This window comes from Ochlerotatus camptorhynchus, unplaced genomic scaffold (assembly GCF_037179485.1).
Source record: "Ochlerotatus camptorhynchus isolate MF236.1 unplaced genomic scaffold, CSIRO-AGI_Acam_v1.1 ptg000011l, whole genome shotgun sequence".
Lineage (NCBI taxonomy): Eukaryota > Metazoa > Arthropoda > Insecta > Diptera > Culicidae > Ochlerotatus > Ochlerotatus camptorhynchus.
In genome coordinates this window covers 1,237,549-1,255,264 of record NW_027040503.1, presented here as the reverse complement: position 1 = coordinate 1,255,264, position 17,716 = coordinate 1,237,549, and the positions used below count along the sequence as shown (strand labels likewise).

Here is a 17,716-nt window from a genome sequence, read left to right as displayed (position 1 = left end):
TCAGGAATCCTTAATGCCGGATTCATTATTGCCGGTATTCATTATTGCCGGCATTCCTTATTGCCGGGCTATCCGCAAATAAGGATACCCACAGCTTATGGGATTTCCACTAATGGGGATTATCTCATTTTTATTTCAATTATAAAGCTTTACTGTCTTCGACAAAGTTGTTGTACTGGGATAGACCAACAAGCCTTCCAAGTAACATTGCAAGTTTTATCTAGGTTTTAAAGCGTTTTACAAGTCTAAAACACGGCCTATAGAACCCTCATAAAACCCAAATTGCTACTTGGGTTGTGTCATTGGATTCAGCTTTAATTAGGAACTACGCCACTAGAGGCGCTTCAATTGTTATATTACTAATGACGGGCGTTATAATATATGGAACGTTGTACCCAAGTTAGAATATTTCGTGATCCTGGCCATACAGTAAGTTGCTGTCTTCAGCAAAGTTTTTCAGATGACCAAGTGTAGAGGCCGGAAATCGATGCCAAACGTCATTTTGGAATCCAAGATGGCCACCATGGGGTCAAGAAAAACTGTCAAATACCCTACAATATGCCCAAGTAACCAAAAGTTCTAATTAAAGGCTATTTGTGGCTTAAGCAGCTTGGTTGAAGGTGGTCTATAGAATTCTAAGCAGCCTCATTTTTAAGTAGTTATAAGAACTTGAAAGTTCCGGTACCATAATTGAAGAGCATTCTAAGCTGCTTCTGGGGGAACTTGAACGGAACTTTAAGAAAATAAATTAAAAAAGGTTTTTGTCCTGTCACAAATTTTATAATTAGTTCGCACTTTTATGAATGTTAATTCTAAAGTCAGGTCTTTGTAAAAGTTTTTTCTAAAGGCAGGTATGAAGTTTATTGGTTTATCAGTATTAGTAGTAGTATTGGAGCTGTTTGAAGAATTAAAGCCAGTCCTTCTGCGTGAGGGCCCCAGAACGAACCGCTACGCCCTCTGAGATATATTAAAGTGAGTTGTTGTCCCACCTACTGTTGGAGTTTTCAGTTCCAGCTGACTGACATGAATACAAAACACAACACTTTGATGAACTTTACATTGCTGTTTGCCTGCATTGTATTCCAACACACTTTTGGTGCAGAAGTTAGCGTTCGTAGATCGCATGCCAAATACATGGATTCGAATCCAGGAAATTTCTCTTTATTTTTTTACGTTTGGCTGGAATATTGATGCACTGCATAAAAAGAATTATGGACTTGAAAATGGGTTTTATCGTTGAATACGGAACTTTTGGTTGCTTTGGAAGAAAGTACTGTCGGAACTTTATATGAACTTTATTGAACTTTGAAGTTCTGTCAAAACTTTATTTGAACTTTATGGAACTTTAAAGTTCTGTTGGAACTTTAATTGAACTTTATGGAACTTGAAAGTTCTGTCAGAACTTTATTCGAACTTTATGGAACTTCGAAGTGAGTTTTATTGTTGAATGCGGAACTTTTGGCTACTTGGGTGGGGATGACGTGTAGAGGCTGGAAATCGATGTCAGACGCCATTTTGAAATCCAAGATGGTGGCCATCGGTTCAAGAAAAACTGTCAAATACTTCCGAGATGTTCATAGAACTTCAAACATGTTGATAGATCTTCCGAAATGTTCATGGAACTTTCTAGATGTATTATTACTATTATTGTCTTTATTAAATAACACATCTCTCATAGAACTTCCGAGCGGTTCATTGAACTTACGAGCAGTTAAAATAACTTTCGAGATGTTCATAGAAATTCCTAAAAGTGTCTAGAACTTGCAACCACTTCATAGATCTTCCGTGTAGTTGACTGGACTTTCGATAAATTAATAGAATTTAAGAGATGCTGTCGAACTCTCGGGATGTTCATAGAACTTTCGAGTAGTTCACAGAGCTTCTGAGCATTTCAAATAACTTCCGAAATGTTCATAGGTTTCCTAGGAGTTCATAGAACCTTAGAGATTCTCAGAAAACTTCCAAAGTGATCATATGATTTCCGAGTTCGTAAAACTTCCGAGAAATTTATTCTATATCTTCCAAAACTCTCATAAATCTTCCATGATGTTCATAGAGCTTCCAAGATGAGTATGAAACTTCTGAGATTATCATCAAACTTCTGAACAGATCATAAAACTTCTAAGAAGGTCATAGAGTTTCCAAAAATTCAATTGAATTTCCGAGCAGTACATAACGCTTCTGAACAGTTCATAGAACTTCCGTCAAGTTCACAAAATACCAACATGATTTTAAATCCTATCATTTTTCCCGTTTTCGTTTCGTTTTCGATTCAATGCCATAATGCGTACTTGAATTTCTCTGCTGGTATCATTTCTGGCGATCACCAGTGAGCCCAAATACACGAACTCGTCGACCACCTCGATTTCGTCACCGTCAATCTGAACTCAGAAGAGGCTAACTTTGTCTTCACTAAAACCTCTACCTCTCATGTATTTTGTCTTCGATGCATTGATGGCAAGTTCAATCCGCCTAGCTTCAGCTTTCAGTCTGATGTACGTTTCCGCCATCGCCTCAAAGTTCGTGACATGAAGGCGATATCATCGGCGAAGTCAAGAAGTTGGATGGACTTCCTGAAGATCGTGCCACTCGTGTCTATTAAAGCTCTTCTTATCACACATTCTAACGCAATGTTAAATAGTAGACACGAAAGTTCATCACCTTGTCGTTACCCCCCTTCGAGATTCAAAGGAAGTCAAGAGTGTCCTCGATACTCCAACAACGCACATCACTCGCCTTTACCAATAGCGTCCCCTTTACCATTGACCCAAACCAATTTTGTGTCACTATAAATTCGCCCCGTGGGAACACGCAGAAACGCAATGTTGCAATGTTCAACCACTTATAAAAAGTCTTTCGTAAAAAACACCGCCTAAGGATATAGAACTCAAATATGGTGCAAATTGAAAATTGACCATGGTGGCGTTTACTTTTTTTTCTCATCTAACGGCGAAAAGTAATTGGACTTCACTTCACTATTCAAAGGCTTCTTCATGTCAACTCTTATCTCCCGTGAGGCTTCCTTCTTCTGCGCTATATTTTTTACAACGACGTTGTCCCTTTGCTGGAATTCACATTACATAAACAGCCCACTGTAGTATGCTATGTTTAAACAACTACATATTCAAGCACAATTTGAAAAGAATTAAAATACGATTTGCTGAACCTCGGCTAGGGAAAAATAGTGTAAAACCAGATATTTGGGCGACATAGACATTACCCCGTAACGTGGGTTGATCACCTTTTCGTGATACGTTACGGGATGTATGATCTACCACCGATTCCTAGTCCTGACTACTTCAAACTAGGGGCACAGAATTCTTCAGTAATCAAAGGAACACTAAGATGTGCCCTTGTTACTTTTTATGACTTGTTGATAGTGACAACAATAAGTTTTGTCCACGGAGGATGATCTTGAAACAAGGAAAAAAAATGAGTTAGTTAGTCTTCATCTACATGATTCATAATCTTCTATCCGTTGTTCCCTAGGTTGAAGTGGTTTAGATTAGGGTTCTGATGCTCGGTCATTATCGGTGTCATTCCTTAGTTTTGTTGCTAAGGAATCCAATTTTGACTGACAAAGGGGCGCGCCTTTGGAGGGTGCTCTCACTCTCTCTCTAATTAGCGAGACCTTTCAATTAGCATCGATTCCCTGTGATGAAGGCAAGAATGACAACTGTATCAAAACCGAATACTTCATCATTTCTCAATAGTGATGGAGTAATACGACATGCACTAAACTGAGGACACGGGATGAACTACAATAGATCAAATTACTGGTCACAGTAGTTTGATGTCCCAAATAGCGGAAAAACAAAACCAAGTACTGCAGATGAACTCATTTGACCACGATCAAGTTCGCACCGATGTTGATATTATTGATATTACACAATGCAAATCACTGTATGCCAAGTTTCACTCAACCTCAGTAACGAACTACTACGCCAATGTATGACCCTCATCCTCACGATCCCCTAACTACAACAGCAAATCACCGACTGCAATCAATGGGTACAATTTCACCAAATCGCTGATGCAGTTGAACTTGATGTTTATCACATGATTTGAATAGCCGAACTCAAATCGAATACCCTCCCGTATGCCATTGACGGATCAATTATTTGCACTATTTCTTTCGTTCCTTTATTTTTTTTTCACACGGTTAAGTAGTGTGGAAATCGATTTTCGAAGAAAAAACCGTCGATTGAAATGTTCCAACACTGCGATTTAATTGTACTGCTACGTTTGATTGCTTTTGTACGTGATTTTCGACTCATCTTCAGTAGGACATGTTGTTAATATGCACTTCATGAGCTACACCCATCTAATAACAGCTATTACAAGTTTGTGGGTAATCTTACCGCCACTTCCAAAATAATAAAAAAAAAGATCTTGAATAAATTGAAGGGAAAAAGTGTTAATGATCACCTGCACAGGCCAGTAGGTACTTTAGCAAGTGAAATCGTTCCCAAAAGAAAGGGAAAACGACTCAACAATGGCACGCTCCAGTAAGTAAATTCCCTTTTTTCGACTTCAGTTTTCCTCCTCTACCTGCTGCACAGTCAGAGTCAGCCATCCAGAGAGACCTTTTCGATGCTTTTTTTTTGTAATTGATTTATTCCGCCATCACACAGCGGTTCAGAACTGTGAAAAGCTGGTCAAAAGTGATTGTCTCGCGAATATTGCATTTTAGACGAATGGTGTATTCGGAAAAGTTTCTGGACATGAAAAGTCATTTACAAGTCGGAAAAGCTTCTCATCTGCAACGACGAACAGTGCGCGCAGCGAATGCTGCAATCAGTCGTTCCGACGAAAAGCGGTCGATCCCAAGTAACATTGCGGTTTTATCGTGGTTTTATAGCATTCTTCAACTCTAAATCAAGGTCTACAAAACCCTCATAAAACCAAAATTGTTACTTGGGATACGAAGTTAGTCTGCTATTGAAGTTCGTCGAAGCCGGCGCCGGTGGTGAAGCGTGACTGCTTTCTCACCCTAATGGGTGTGGGTTCAATCCCATTATTATTATTATTATCTCTATTTAGGAGAAGGGTTCAATCCCAGCCGAGGTCGGTGGGATTTTTCTGAGGCATACAAATTTCTGGTCACGTCTTTCTTCGGAAGAGAAGTAAAGTCGTTGGTCCCGGCCCATGTGTGTTGAATATCCTACGCAGATGTGGATGCTACCTTCCTGCACATTCGATTGCCGTTAATAAGGTGATCCAAGAGACGTTTCTCAGTGGAACTGACAGTTAGAAATCTAGAGTGTGTGAGTGATCTGGTGTTAATGGTGCTGAATGTAAACATAAAAAAGTAGAAATTCATATGAGAATAAACTGTCAGTTCTACTGTGATCTGTCAGAAGTTTTTGGAAAACAAAAAAGTCAGCTGATCGCAACTGTCTCGTGGACAGCCTTATGGATGGCAATCGATGTAAGTCGGTGATTGGCACTATATTGCGAAACAGAAACCGACTTTAAATGAAGGAATGAAGAAGAAGAAGAAGTTCGACGACATCACGTTACCCAACAGCAAAACGGCAGCCCTACGGCGTTCCCATTCCTTGGAGACTACTGTGTAACTGTCTGTGTTACATAGCGAATATACGTTGTATACGAGTACCCCGAATACACAACGTATGACTCGTCTAATTTTGCGTAGCATTTGTAATGTAAAATTAGACAAATTGTCCGACCACGGACCCTGGAGATGGTGTGACATTCCTCGGCTCGGAGGATTCCAGCTGAGTTGGCCAATTCCAATTGCGTTGCCTTAAATATGTTTGGCTGCCTTCTTCTTTCCTACTACTACTACTACTACTACTACTACTACTACTACTACTACTACTACTACTACTACTACTACTACTACTACTACTACTACTACTACTACTACTACTACTACTACTACTACTACTACTACTACTACTACTACTACTACTACTACTACTACTACTACTACTACTACTACTACTACTACTACTACTACTACTACTACTACTACTACTACTACTACTACTACTACTACTACTACTACTACTACTACTACTACTACTACTACTACTACTACTACTACTACTACTACTACTACTACTACTACTACTACTACTACTACTACTACTACTACTACTACTACTACTACTACTACTACTACTACTACTACTACTACTACTACTACTACTACTACTACTACTACTACTACTACTACTACTACTACTACTACTACTACTACTACTACTACTACTACTACTACTACTACTACTACTACACTACGTTCGCTCCAATCGCGAACATTCTCCCCTCGGGCAGAAAGATACTTGGTGGACAACAGATTGGGTTGATTCAAAAGGTAAAGGGGCCAACTTCGAGATTGGGCGGCGGAAACTACCATATACGTGATCATTTTTGAAAGCGATGGTCTCGCGAATATTTGAATACCCTCCAAACCCGTCAAAAATGGACAAAGGATTCCAAGAATGTAACTCCAGGGATGGTAGTATTGTTGAAGGAAGATAACCTTCCACTTCAGACATGGAAACTGGCCCGAATTTTGAAGGTCTAACCCGGATCAGATTCAATTGTTAGGGTTGCAGATGATCGCCTCGATCAGTGTGAGGACAGTGTAATACTCCTCAAACGTCAGTGAAGCATCACGGAGAACCTTTTTAAGGTGCGTTTTGGTACTCTTTACTCCAGCTTCCCACAACCCCTTGAAATTGGGAGCCCTGGGTGGAATAAAAGTCCACTTTATCTCCCGAGCCTGACAGAGCTCATTTAACTGTCCATGCAGTTGATCACTTTTGAACAACTGGAACAAATCGTGCAGATCAGATTTGGCTCCTACAAAATTTGTCCCGTTGTCCAAGAACAGTTCCTCGATGAACGATGAAGTGTTGCAACAAAGGCTGAAGCAGACAAATCCGATACCAATTCCAAGTGAATGGCCTTGGTACTCATACAAATAAAAAGACAAATGTAAGCTTTCACTACAACAGGTTTCCTACTACCGGCCCTGCAAAATCAACTCCTGATTTCGAAAAAGGTGGAGCTGGAACGACTCTTACCTCTGGTAGATTACCCATAGATGGTTGAAGCAACCTCGGATTGGATGGGAAACATGTAACACAAGACCGAATGACTTTCCTGACGACAGAACGAGCATTCAGAAGCCAGAATCTCTGGCGGATCAACGAAATGAGACCAGACGGACCAATGTGCAACATTTCACAGTGTATTGCTCTTAGCAACGATTCGACAATTGGGTTTTTGTCAGGCTTGGTGCTTTGAACCATATGGCAAACAAGAATGCTTCAGTCTTCCACCCACTCTCAACACACCATCATTCATAATAACATTCAGACTACCGAATCTAGTCAAGCCGACGAATTTCGTCTGAAAACTCAACTCTTTGAACACACTTAACAATCACATTCAATGACTCTTTCAGCTCTCGCACAGTCAGCTAGTCCGAAGTGATACGTTCCGACTTGGGAGACCTTGCATTCACAACAAATCTCCTGACGTATCCAATCACTCGCTGAAGCTTTCGGAATGAACTAAAGGCACTCATAACTGGAAGGGTTTCAGGGACAAGGACTGCAGTAGACACGGTTACTGGTTTCAATTCCGGTAATTTATCATCGGAAAGCGGATTAGGCTCATCAATCTGATAGCTATGGCTTCGCAGAAACGGAGGTCCGTTCCACCAAAGCTCATTCGAAGCAAGGAGTTGGGAGGGTTGACCACGACTGACAACATCAGTTGGGTTTTCGGACGACTTGACGTAATTCCAATTAGCATCAACAGAATGATCAACAATTTCTGCAACTCGGTTGCGAACAAAAACGTCAAGTTGAAATAGGGGCTTCTTTAGCCATGCAAGAACGATCTGACTATCCGACCAATAATGGATTGAGTGGAAGTTCATCTTGATTGCCGGAAGAACCTTCATGGCCAATCTGATTAGCAACAATGCAGCACACAGTTCGGATCGGGGAATCGTCAATCCTTTGATTGGAATAACCTTTGACTTACTACAGACAAGAGAGACTTTTACCCCATCCTGGGTTATGGTTCGGATATAACGACATGCTCCATATGCATAGGCAGATGCGTCGGCAAAGCCATGAACTTCAACATTACCAGCATCAAGGGCACACATATATCTGGGAATTCTGATTTTGGTGAATGTGATTTAAAGAATCACGAAATATGGTCCAATTTTGCAACAACTGGCCATCTAGAACATCATCCCATTCCCAAGCAACTATTATTTATTTATTTATTTATTTATTTTATTTATTTAATTTATTTTTATTTCATCTGACTTTTTTCAGTCTTAATGAAATCTAGGATGGGGAAAAGCCTCTTTGAGTAAACCATTCAGTTGGCTCAAAGAGGCGTAAAAACCCCATGTCTTTTCATACATATAACAATAAATAAAATTACAAATAGTCAATGCACAGAATACGTTGAATACAAATGAATACTAATGACAAACATATTAAAAGCTAAGTCAATAATCTAAAATAATTGAACACAACAATCTGCAAATGCGTCGCAGCTCACGCGTCGGAGGGTTGGAAACTCGGCGTAGTGTTGAAGAAGGACCATGTAAAAAAAAAAACAGCAGGTAATACACACTTTCGAAGTAGCAGTGATTGGACAGATACTCACCGCTGTGCATTGAGGCGGCGTTGAAAAGTGGCAGCAGAAACATTGAAGTCAAATTGTCCACTAACATCGTTAAACCGAGAAGACATTATCCTGATAGGATCGTGTTGACCATAAGGGCTGTTTCGGGTAGCAAAGTGCAGGAAATTACGTTGCCTCAAAGGTCTTTACGGCGCATATACGTGCAATTCAGCAAGAATATCTGGGGCATCGATTTCATTGGTCATTACCTTAGCGACTAAGATGGCTTGCAAATTGGATCTTCGCTTCTCCAGAGTATCGATGCCTAATAGCACACAACGATGTTCATATGGAGGAAGATTTGACGAATCACGCCAGGGTTAGTGGCGAAGAGCGAGGCGCACAAACTTTTTCTGCACCGCCTCGATACGGTCAATCCAGTTTCTGTTGTACGGGCACCATACCAGCACGGAAGATTCCAAAATAGATCGAACCAGTGCACAGAAAAGGGACTTCATTCAGAGAGGATCACGAAATCCATCAGCAAGCTTAAACATGAAGCCGAGCTGTTTATCTTGCAATCACGTCTTCGTAATGCGGTCGGAAAGTGAGTTCGCGGTCCAATATCACACCGAGATCCCTAACCTGATACAAGCGCTCGAGAGTTTGTCCACACATGCTGTAGTTGAAATTGATTGGTTGCCGCTTCCTGCTGAATGATATTGTGTTGCATTTGGCTATGCATAAATCGAGTATGTTTCGCTTGCTCCAGTCCTCGAACAAATCTAATAACCTCTGCAACTCCAGGCAATCCTCAGTGCACGTGATGATCATAAAGATCTTAACATCGTCGGCATAGAATATTCGCTGTCTACGTGGCAACACAAAGGCAATGTCATTTATGAATAATGAGAAAAGCAGCGGTCCAAGATTACTCCCTTGCGGTACGCCAGAAGGAAACATAAACGGCTCCGAATGTGACGAACCAATCCTTACTCTCACGGATCTTTCAGACAGATATGATCTAAAACAGCTAACAAGCGCGGAAGATACCCCCAGCTTCTCGAGTTTTTGCAACAGGATATCATGATTCACACGATCGAATGCAGCCTTGAAGTCCGTGTATACGGCGTCCACTTGTGAACCAGCGTCCATAGAGCTATGCAGAGTGAGGTGAACTGAGTGAGGTTAGTAGTAACAGATCGTTTCGAGTAGAATCCATGCTGGGCACATGAAATGTAGTTTTTTGTGGCTTCAAAGAGAGCGTTGTTTACAATTATTTCAAAAACCTTAGAGCAAGCGCTCAAGGACGTTATTCCACGGTAGTTGACGATGTTACATTTGTCACCCTTTTTGTGAATCGGTGACAGAAACGAAGTTTTCCATCCAGCAGGAAATTTTTGCTGTTGGAACGAGAGATTGAACAGTTTTACTAACGGTGTCATCAGAGAACTCGAACAGTTTTTCAACACAGATGAAGGAATCCCATCAGGACCGGGTGACACGGAATGTTTGGGCTTACGTAATGCATTTTCGACATGCTCCTCGCTGATCTGGAAAATTCCAAAGTCGATGCTGTCTAGCGGCGTATCACGAACAGCAGCCTCTATCTGCAATGGCGTAGCAGGCGTATTTGAGAAGACATTCTTGAAGTGTTCAGCAAAGATCTCACATTTACTAGAGGCTGTGCTAGCAAATTGGTCGCCGAAATACATGGACGTTGGCAATCCATCTTCCTTGCGTTTAGTACGAACAAAAGACCAGAACTGTTTGGGATGTAGACGTAAACTTCTCTGCGTACGATCAACGTATCGAGCATACAATAGACGGTTAAACCGTGTGTACTTGTTACTGGCCATTACAAAGCGATGTTTGGAGTGCTGCGAACGACTCCGACTATACGTTCGAAGTGCAGATCGCCTACGGCGCTTCAACTGGCGGAGGCTCCTGTTCGTCCAAGGAGGCTTCAGTGGAGGGCGCTGAAGAGGCACGTGAGCTTCGATGACTTGACGTATCTCCGTGTTGAAAATACATACAATATCGTCCAGATCCTGACCAGAATCCAAAAATTGCTAATCGATTGATAATAGCGCATCATTCATCGAACTATAATCAGCCCGACGAAAATCGAACCGGCAGTCGTCTAGAGATGGTTCAAATGACACTGGTACCGAAATAGAAACGTGACGTCAATAGCAGGATGTGGAGTATCGAATTCTACGAGCGATTCAGCCGCTTTGGATACGCAACAGCTTGATAACGCTAAGTCATTCACGAGTACTAAATCGAGAATCCGTGAACTGGAGTTCTTCACAGTATTGATTTGTGTCAGACCCTGGAAGCAGAAGGCATCGTACAATGCACAACTAGCATTCGTTAATCTCGATGTATGGGAATCTATTGTGACGCCACCATCCTCTGATGGTACTCAGTGCATTTCAGTATGATTATAGTCTCCAAACTGGAAAGCAAGGTCATGAGGCCTCAAGCCGGGAAGGATTGAATCAATGGAGTCAGTATGCTGCTGTATGAGCGACAGGTCGTCTCTGCAATCAGGTGGTAGATAAAGCACTCCAATGCTGACATCATAGTTCTGCAGTTTGATTTTGATCCAAAGCTGCTCGAGAGTATGCTTATCGGAGCTGGATCAATACAGCAACACAATTTAGAAGAGACGGCTATCAATACACCTCCACCACGAGTTTTTCGACTGTTCAAAGAGCTACGATCTGTCCTGAACACAGTGTAAGAGTCGTTGAATAATTGAGTAGACAAAATGCAATCGTTCAGCCAAGTCTCAGATAGTACGATAACATCATATTCCGAGACAGTTGTAGCTGAGAAGAAAGAATCTATCTTTGTCCGAAGTCCTCGTGCATTCTGATAGTAAATGCGTAGCTCAACAACAGTGTCAGAACGACTACGATGGCAGGAATCAGCAAACGCGACTGTGTTGAGTGGCTTAAGGGCTCCCATGATACGACAGGCAATGCGTTCTGGTTTGATGAATCTGGCGATGGTGCCCATATGCGACGTCGGAGATCCATGAGAACGATGTGCACCATCCTCTGACGACAGCAGTTGGTGAAGGTGTTGGCATTCATAACGGGAGTCAGGAGCATAAAATACAGTGCTAGAACATGAAGAATTATGAGGCGGTGAAGTGTTACACAGGGGTGCATACTTGCCTGCAGAAGGATGTTGGAAACCCCCATTGCCAGCCACGACCACAGGACCAGAATGGCAGTGATGGCAGGAAACAGGCAGCAGGACTGGGTCGGGAGGATTAGGAGCTTCCATAGGGCGACAGGCAGTGCATTTTGGTTTAGATGTCCTCAAATTCGTATCTAATTCGCATCCGGTGGTTTCAGCTCGTGGGGTTGATCCGAACCTTGACTCCTTATTCTGGTTATCCTGGTAACGTTTTTTGTCCGGTCGTCACTGAACTCACGGAAATTTACGTTCTCAGGCCAAAAGTCAGCAGCTAGTGCCAAGTCCCGATGCATTTTATCAATGCCGATCTTAAATGTCACGAATCGAAGATTCGAGATATCCGCATTTTTTCGAACCAACTTCACTACCTTGAGTATTTCATCTTCGCGCAACGAAAGACACTCGCGTGCCAGTGTTGCGATGTCATCTTCTGTAGTGCTAGGTGCGAATGCAGACAAATACACCTACAGTAGGTCATCCTCGAGAGGCACGTATCTGACAGAGTTACAGGCAGTAGATTTCGTTCCTTTAATTATGCTCGGTCTTTCAGTGGCAGTATCGCGTTCGACGTCGCTTAGCCGAACCCGGTTTAAGATTGCCGTTCAGTTGCTTTTGCCATCGGTTCGGTCCAAGAGGAGTTAAAGGATCAGGTTACTTGCTGTCCACTTTCGTAGACAATTCCTTGATCGTGGAATTCAAAAACGCCAAATCCTTTTTCATCCCGTTCAACGAATCCGTGATTCCCGCATAATTGCCATCATAATGGGTGATAATGTTGCGGATATGTCCATTCGCAAATAAGTTAGCGCAGTCATCACACATCCAGAATACGTTCTTCTCATGCAAACCAAGTTGGTCTTTGAGCTCGTAATCCACTTTCACGTAAATAACGCTTCACATTATGTCAGGTGACACAAGACCAAGGCGATCAAATAGTTTAGAGATCTGCGAGAGAACATTCCGTTTCGTAGCAGGAGAGTTGGAAAGACTTGGAAGTTCCACAGTCGGATCCCAAAAAAGTCCAAGTGTCTTGATGGCTTGGTTAATATTCGTATCTTTAAAAGACAATAACCTTTCCCTGTCTTCTTCTGTAACTGACTCCAAAATCGCTGGGTTATTCGGACAGCTCAAAAAACAAGGGAATTTTCAGAGGAGTTCAGTTCCACTAGTTTCACTTAATTAGCGAAAAATTTCAAGAAGTTCCCAGATTTTCAGAGAACTTTAGAGGATACTAAGAAAATTATTTAGGTTTAAACATAAATTCACGGAAGCTAAAACATTTTAAAACAGTTAAATTAAATTCAGGGTAGTACAACAAGCTTCATGAGAACTGCAAACACTTTAGAGAAGTTTCGAGAACTTCACGAAAGATATTGATCTCGCTAAATAGCTCAACAATAAACCTTAAGAAAGAACAAATATCCTTGGAGCAGAGATATTTCAGAGCAGCAAAATTACATAAATTTTAAAAAAGTTTCGAGAAATTCAGTGATTTTTTAAGACTTTAGAGAAGATTCATGATCGTTAGGAAAATTAAGGTAACTCTAGGAAGTCCGAAAAAGTTTAGAGATGTTAAAAACAATTATGTGATGTATTGCGAGCATCAGGCAAGTTTCTCAAACTACAAAAGAACTTCAAGGCAGTTTCATTAACTTCAGGAATATTTTGGGAACTTTCAAGTTGTATTGAAGACCTCAGAGTAGTCCACTACAAATTCAACGGAGATTTGTCATGATAATTCGCTTGGAGTTCTCCTCATCATTCGCTCGTATTCTACCGAAACTCTCATGGAATTGAAATTGGTCTACATTTGATTGACGACGAATCAGCAAATAAACAAATAAACAAATCATTTCAGAAATTCACTTGGAACGCTTCTCTGAATTCTCTAAACAATATTACAAGAATATAGTTAGAAAACTTCGCGCAACTATCCTCCGAATCCAAATTTCTTTTAATTTTCCTAGGAATTGCTTTGAAATTCTTCTCAGTAAGAAATCCTTCGGAAGGGTTCTCAGAATTTTCATTGAATTCATTTCAGATTTCTCATTTAATCGCACTCCTTCCCTTGGAATTCTACTCACAATGTAAACCTCCTAAGAATTCATTTTCATTTCTCCTCACAGATTTCTCAGATTTCTCTCCAAACAAATTGGCAATCTGTCGTGTCCAGAAACTTAGAGACCAGCTTGTCACAGTTCTGGACCACTGTGCATCAGTGCGGCAGGGCAGTTAAAGTCTTCGCACTGTTTCCGTCTACCAGATCACATTTTCTTTTATTTTCTGAGCACGTTTTTCAGGGTAATCTAATTGTGGCACATAAAAATCGATTATTTGCATTTGCAAGCGATTCATTGATTTATGATCACTGAAGTATAGGAGAAAGGTAGACGAATATTGGAACTGTTGTTTGGCTTTTGTTTGGGGAGAGGTGGGTGAAATGTGGATTTAACTGAAATCATGGCATAATATAGATTGTCTATTATTAATTTGCATAAACGTTGATTGCTGAAGCTCATTGATGATTGAAAGTATACAACCGATAGCTATAATAAACCCCAATTGATCTCTGACTGTTTATCGCACATCTCACTATGCTTGTTGAATATACTGTGAATAAACGCAAACATCCCAACCCGCCCCACCGTTACTTCATGTTAGGGTTACCTTCTCAAATCGCCTTCTTTTACATCCACCACCAGCACCAGCTGCCAACCCTGACGGTCAAGGCCAAGTTCGAACGACGAAAGAGCGCCACTCTGTCTCACTGAGGCATCATAAACCATTGCTACTAGTCGGGTGGGCGGGCTGGCAAACGGAAGGCATTATGCTGAATGAATCGATCGTTTATCCAGTCATGCATTACAACAACAACAGATCAACGGCAATAATGGCGATGACGAAGACGACGGCGACGACAACGACGATGGCCCAGCATAGCGAAAAGGGAGCAGCAAAGTGAGAAACGAACGAACAGAAAGAACCACATTCAGCGAAATTGGGCTTTCGAGTCGTTCCTCCCTTCCCTTCGATTCCGTTGCCATTCGTTGCATTTCTATGCGCCCGGTCACGGCCTCGGGAATTGCAGGTTGTGGATGCCTTTTTATTCACTTAGGGAAAACATCAACGATTTATTTCTAAGCAGCTGTATAAAAGTTGATGAACGACCACCGAACGGTGGCAGTTTGAGTTTAGGTTTTTAGGAATATCGATCGATTGAGGTTCGATCCGCAGCAGGTCCGGCAGTGACTTTATAATTTGAGTGTATCAACAATGGCTTTCCTGGTGTTGGGAATGTTGATGTGTGTAATTTTGGTGAACGTTTCCGGTGCATTCAATGAGCAGTCGAAGAAAATCTGTGGGAACCGTTACAGTGTGACTTGTTTGAAGTTGGAAATTGTGTCGTTCCTGGAGCGAATATCCGATCAGAATGAATACAGTCTTATGTCCGGTGTGAGTGTTGTCAAGGACACGGAAGCAAACGTTACCAAGACGTCGGAAATCATTGCTGAAGTTTCGAGGATTTTCCCAACGGATCCCAATAAGCGTTTGGATGAATTTCTGATCGTTAAGTTGAATGATTATTTGAAGAGTCACTCGCTGAGGCTGAAGCTGATGGACAAAGAGGCTATGGAAAAGGCGCGAGATCTGTTTGAAGGCCGGAAAGGCAAGCTAGGCAAGAAAGGAGGCTTGGAGACGATGATTGCAGCAGCTATGATGATGAAAGGTATGCTGAACCTAGTAAATTAATTCAATAATCCAAACCGTTAATACTTCTTCCCACAGGAACACTGGGTGCAATCGCTCTCGGAACCCTGGCCCTGATCGCTGGAAAGGCACTGATGACGGGCCTGCTGGCGTTGACCCTTGCAACGATAGTTGGTCTGAAATCGCTAACCAGTGGATCCGGAGGAGGTCACAAGTCAACCACCTACGAGATTGTAGCTAAGCCAATGTACTCACATTCCCACTCGGAACAGGACGAGATCAGCCATGGGAACACCGGTTTCAGCGGAGCCTGGGGACGATCGCAACGGATAGAAGCACCAGAGTATTTCGCCCGCAAGGGTGTATAGACATAACCTACCGACAGATGGCCGATCGGTGAAAGGAGAAAGCGATGGAAAAGCTTTCTCACTCGTTTTCGTTTCTCGCTGCTTTCGCTCTCTTCACTTCGCTTCTTTCCAACAATCTTGAACTTTGGGGGAAAGCTTTCGGAATAAATTATTACCTGTTGCACTAGTCTTTCCCGTCGATGCTTTGAAGCTTTCCTCTTCAAGATTTGACTTTCATCTTTATCATTTTAGATTATCGGTCTGAAACGATCATGACAAGTTTACCGATAACCTGTTAGCTAGTAAATGTGATACATATAGATTACAATAATTTATACATTTGAATGTTATATATGAGCAGAGATCAACCGCAGATACATAAATGATACATAATGCGGAACAATTTGAATAGGGTAAATGATAGCATCGACTATACCTCTACGACGTCGGGGGTAAATAAATTCCATTTCTTGCATGAGGATTCTTCATGATTTAACGCGCTGAAGGACTATGGGGTCTATGACGATAATAGGTAGAGGTAGTGCAGAAGCCGTCATATACCCTAGTTATAATTGTGATTTTATGGGCAGTATGATCATTCAAGAAATTATTTGCTTTACGGTATATTACCTATAATTTAAAAATAAACATGGTTAACTGTTGACTCTAGAGATAAGCACGAAAAACATACACCCTAAAAATAAATATATCCTAAAACAATCTTGAAATTTAAAAATAAAAAATTTATTGAGTTTACTGTTATTGTAATCAAAATCTACATTAAAAATACAATTCAAATCCGATATTCCATACATTTATATTCATTTCAACAATTTTCAATATGCATAATCACACTATGGTAGGAGTCATTATCTACACAGCTAAAAAAAAGTAGTGTAAATTTCCGTTACTATGATGCACATAAATGGAGCGTCATATATCATACAAGTTTAGATTATAGATCGTGTAAATTTATGAGACATGTCATGTAATATCCCATATATTGTATGCAACTGTCCACTTTTGTTTGCAACATTTCTTGCAAGTTGCTAGTTTACGTGAAAAGGAAGTTTACATGTATGAATGTTTGCATGCATGGATGTTTACATCGCCAGTAAAATTCAGAATTTTTTGGTGTGTATGTACAGTATCGGACATAAGAGTATAAAATAGCGATTTTTTTTTCTCTGCAAAAAGTTCAAAGAGCTATAATTTTATGTCTATGAAATATTGCTTTGTATCGATTCAAACTTTATATATATGTTCAGCTTACTGAGCACGATTACCTGTCACCCCAGTAGGCCTGGGTTCAATTCCAGTCGGTGCCACCGGGATGTTCTAAGGCATAACATCTCTGATCACGCCTTCCATCGGAAGGGAAGTAAAGCCGTAACGCATTGAAACGCCATTGAAACGCCAATTAATTCACTTCGGCCTATTGGATGAAGATAAAAATTGATTCGGTCGGAGCGCTTCTTTTGTTTTCGGAAATAATGGTTGCAAACCTTCATATCACGCTTTCTCATTGACTTCGTTCAGTAGCTTATTAACTAAAGTATCGTACCAAACGCACAATTGACTTGTTAAGTCTGAAATCATGGATTTTTTTGAAGTTTTCTGCTCGATAGGCCTAAAATGGGCAGTTTGGCCGAAGTAGTTCTCTACCCTATATCTAGCAACTTCGGTCGTTGCCAGGCGCTTCTTGCTGACGCTTTGAGTCACAATTCATAGGTATGTCACCCATTCTGAATTTGAGTGCTTCCAATCGGTGTATGTGTGTGTGTGTGTATTTCCTCCAACCCACACTGGCCGGCAGT

The 17,716-nt window shown here is 41.2% G+C and overlaps 1 protein-coding gene across 1 annotated transcript; it reads left to right on the top strand.

Moving 5' to 3' along the window:
• Positions 1 to 15,117: 15,117 nt before the first annotated feature.
• Osi16 (DUF1676 domain-containing protein Osi16) lies at positions 15,118 to 15,920 on the top strand. The gene is made up of 2 exons (XM_065220807.1): positions 15,118 to 15,571; positions 15,631 to 15,920. The coding sequence occupies exons 1-2, from the start codon at positions 15,118 to 15,120 to the stop codon at positions 15,918 to 15,920; spliced, it is 744 nt and encodes a 247-aa protein (XP_065076879.1).
• Positions 15,921 to 17,716: the final 1,796 nt, after the last annotated feature.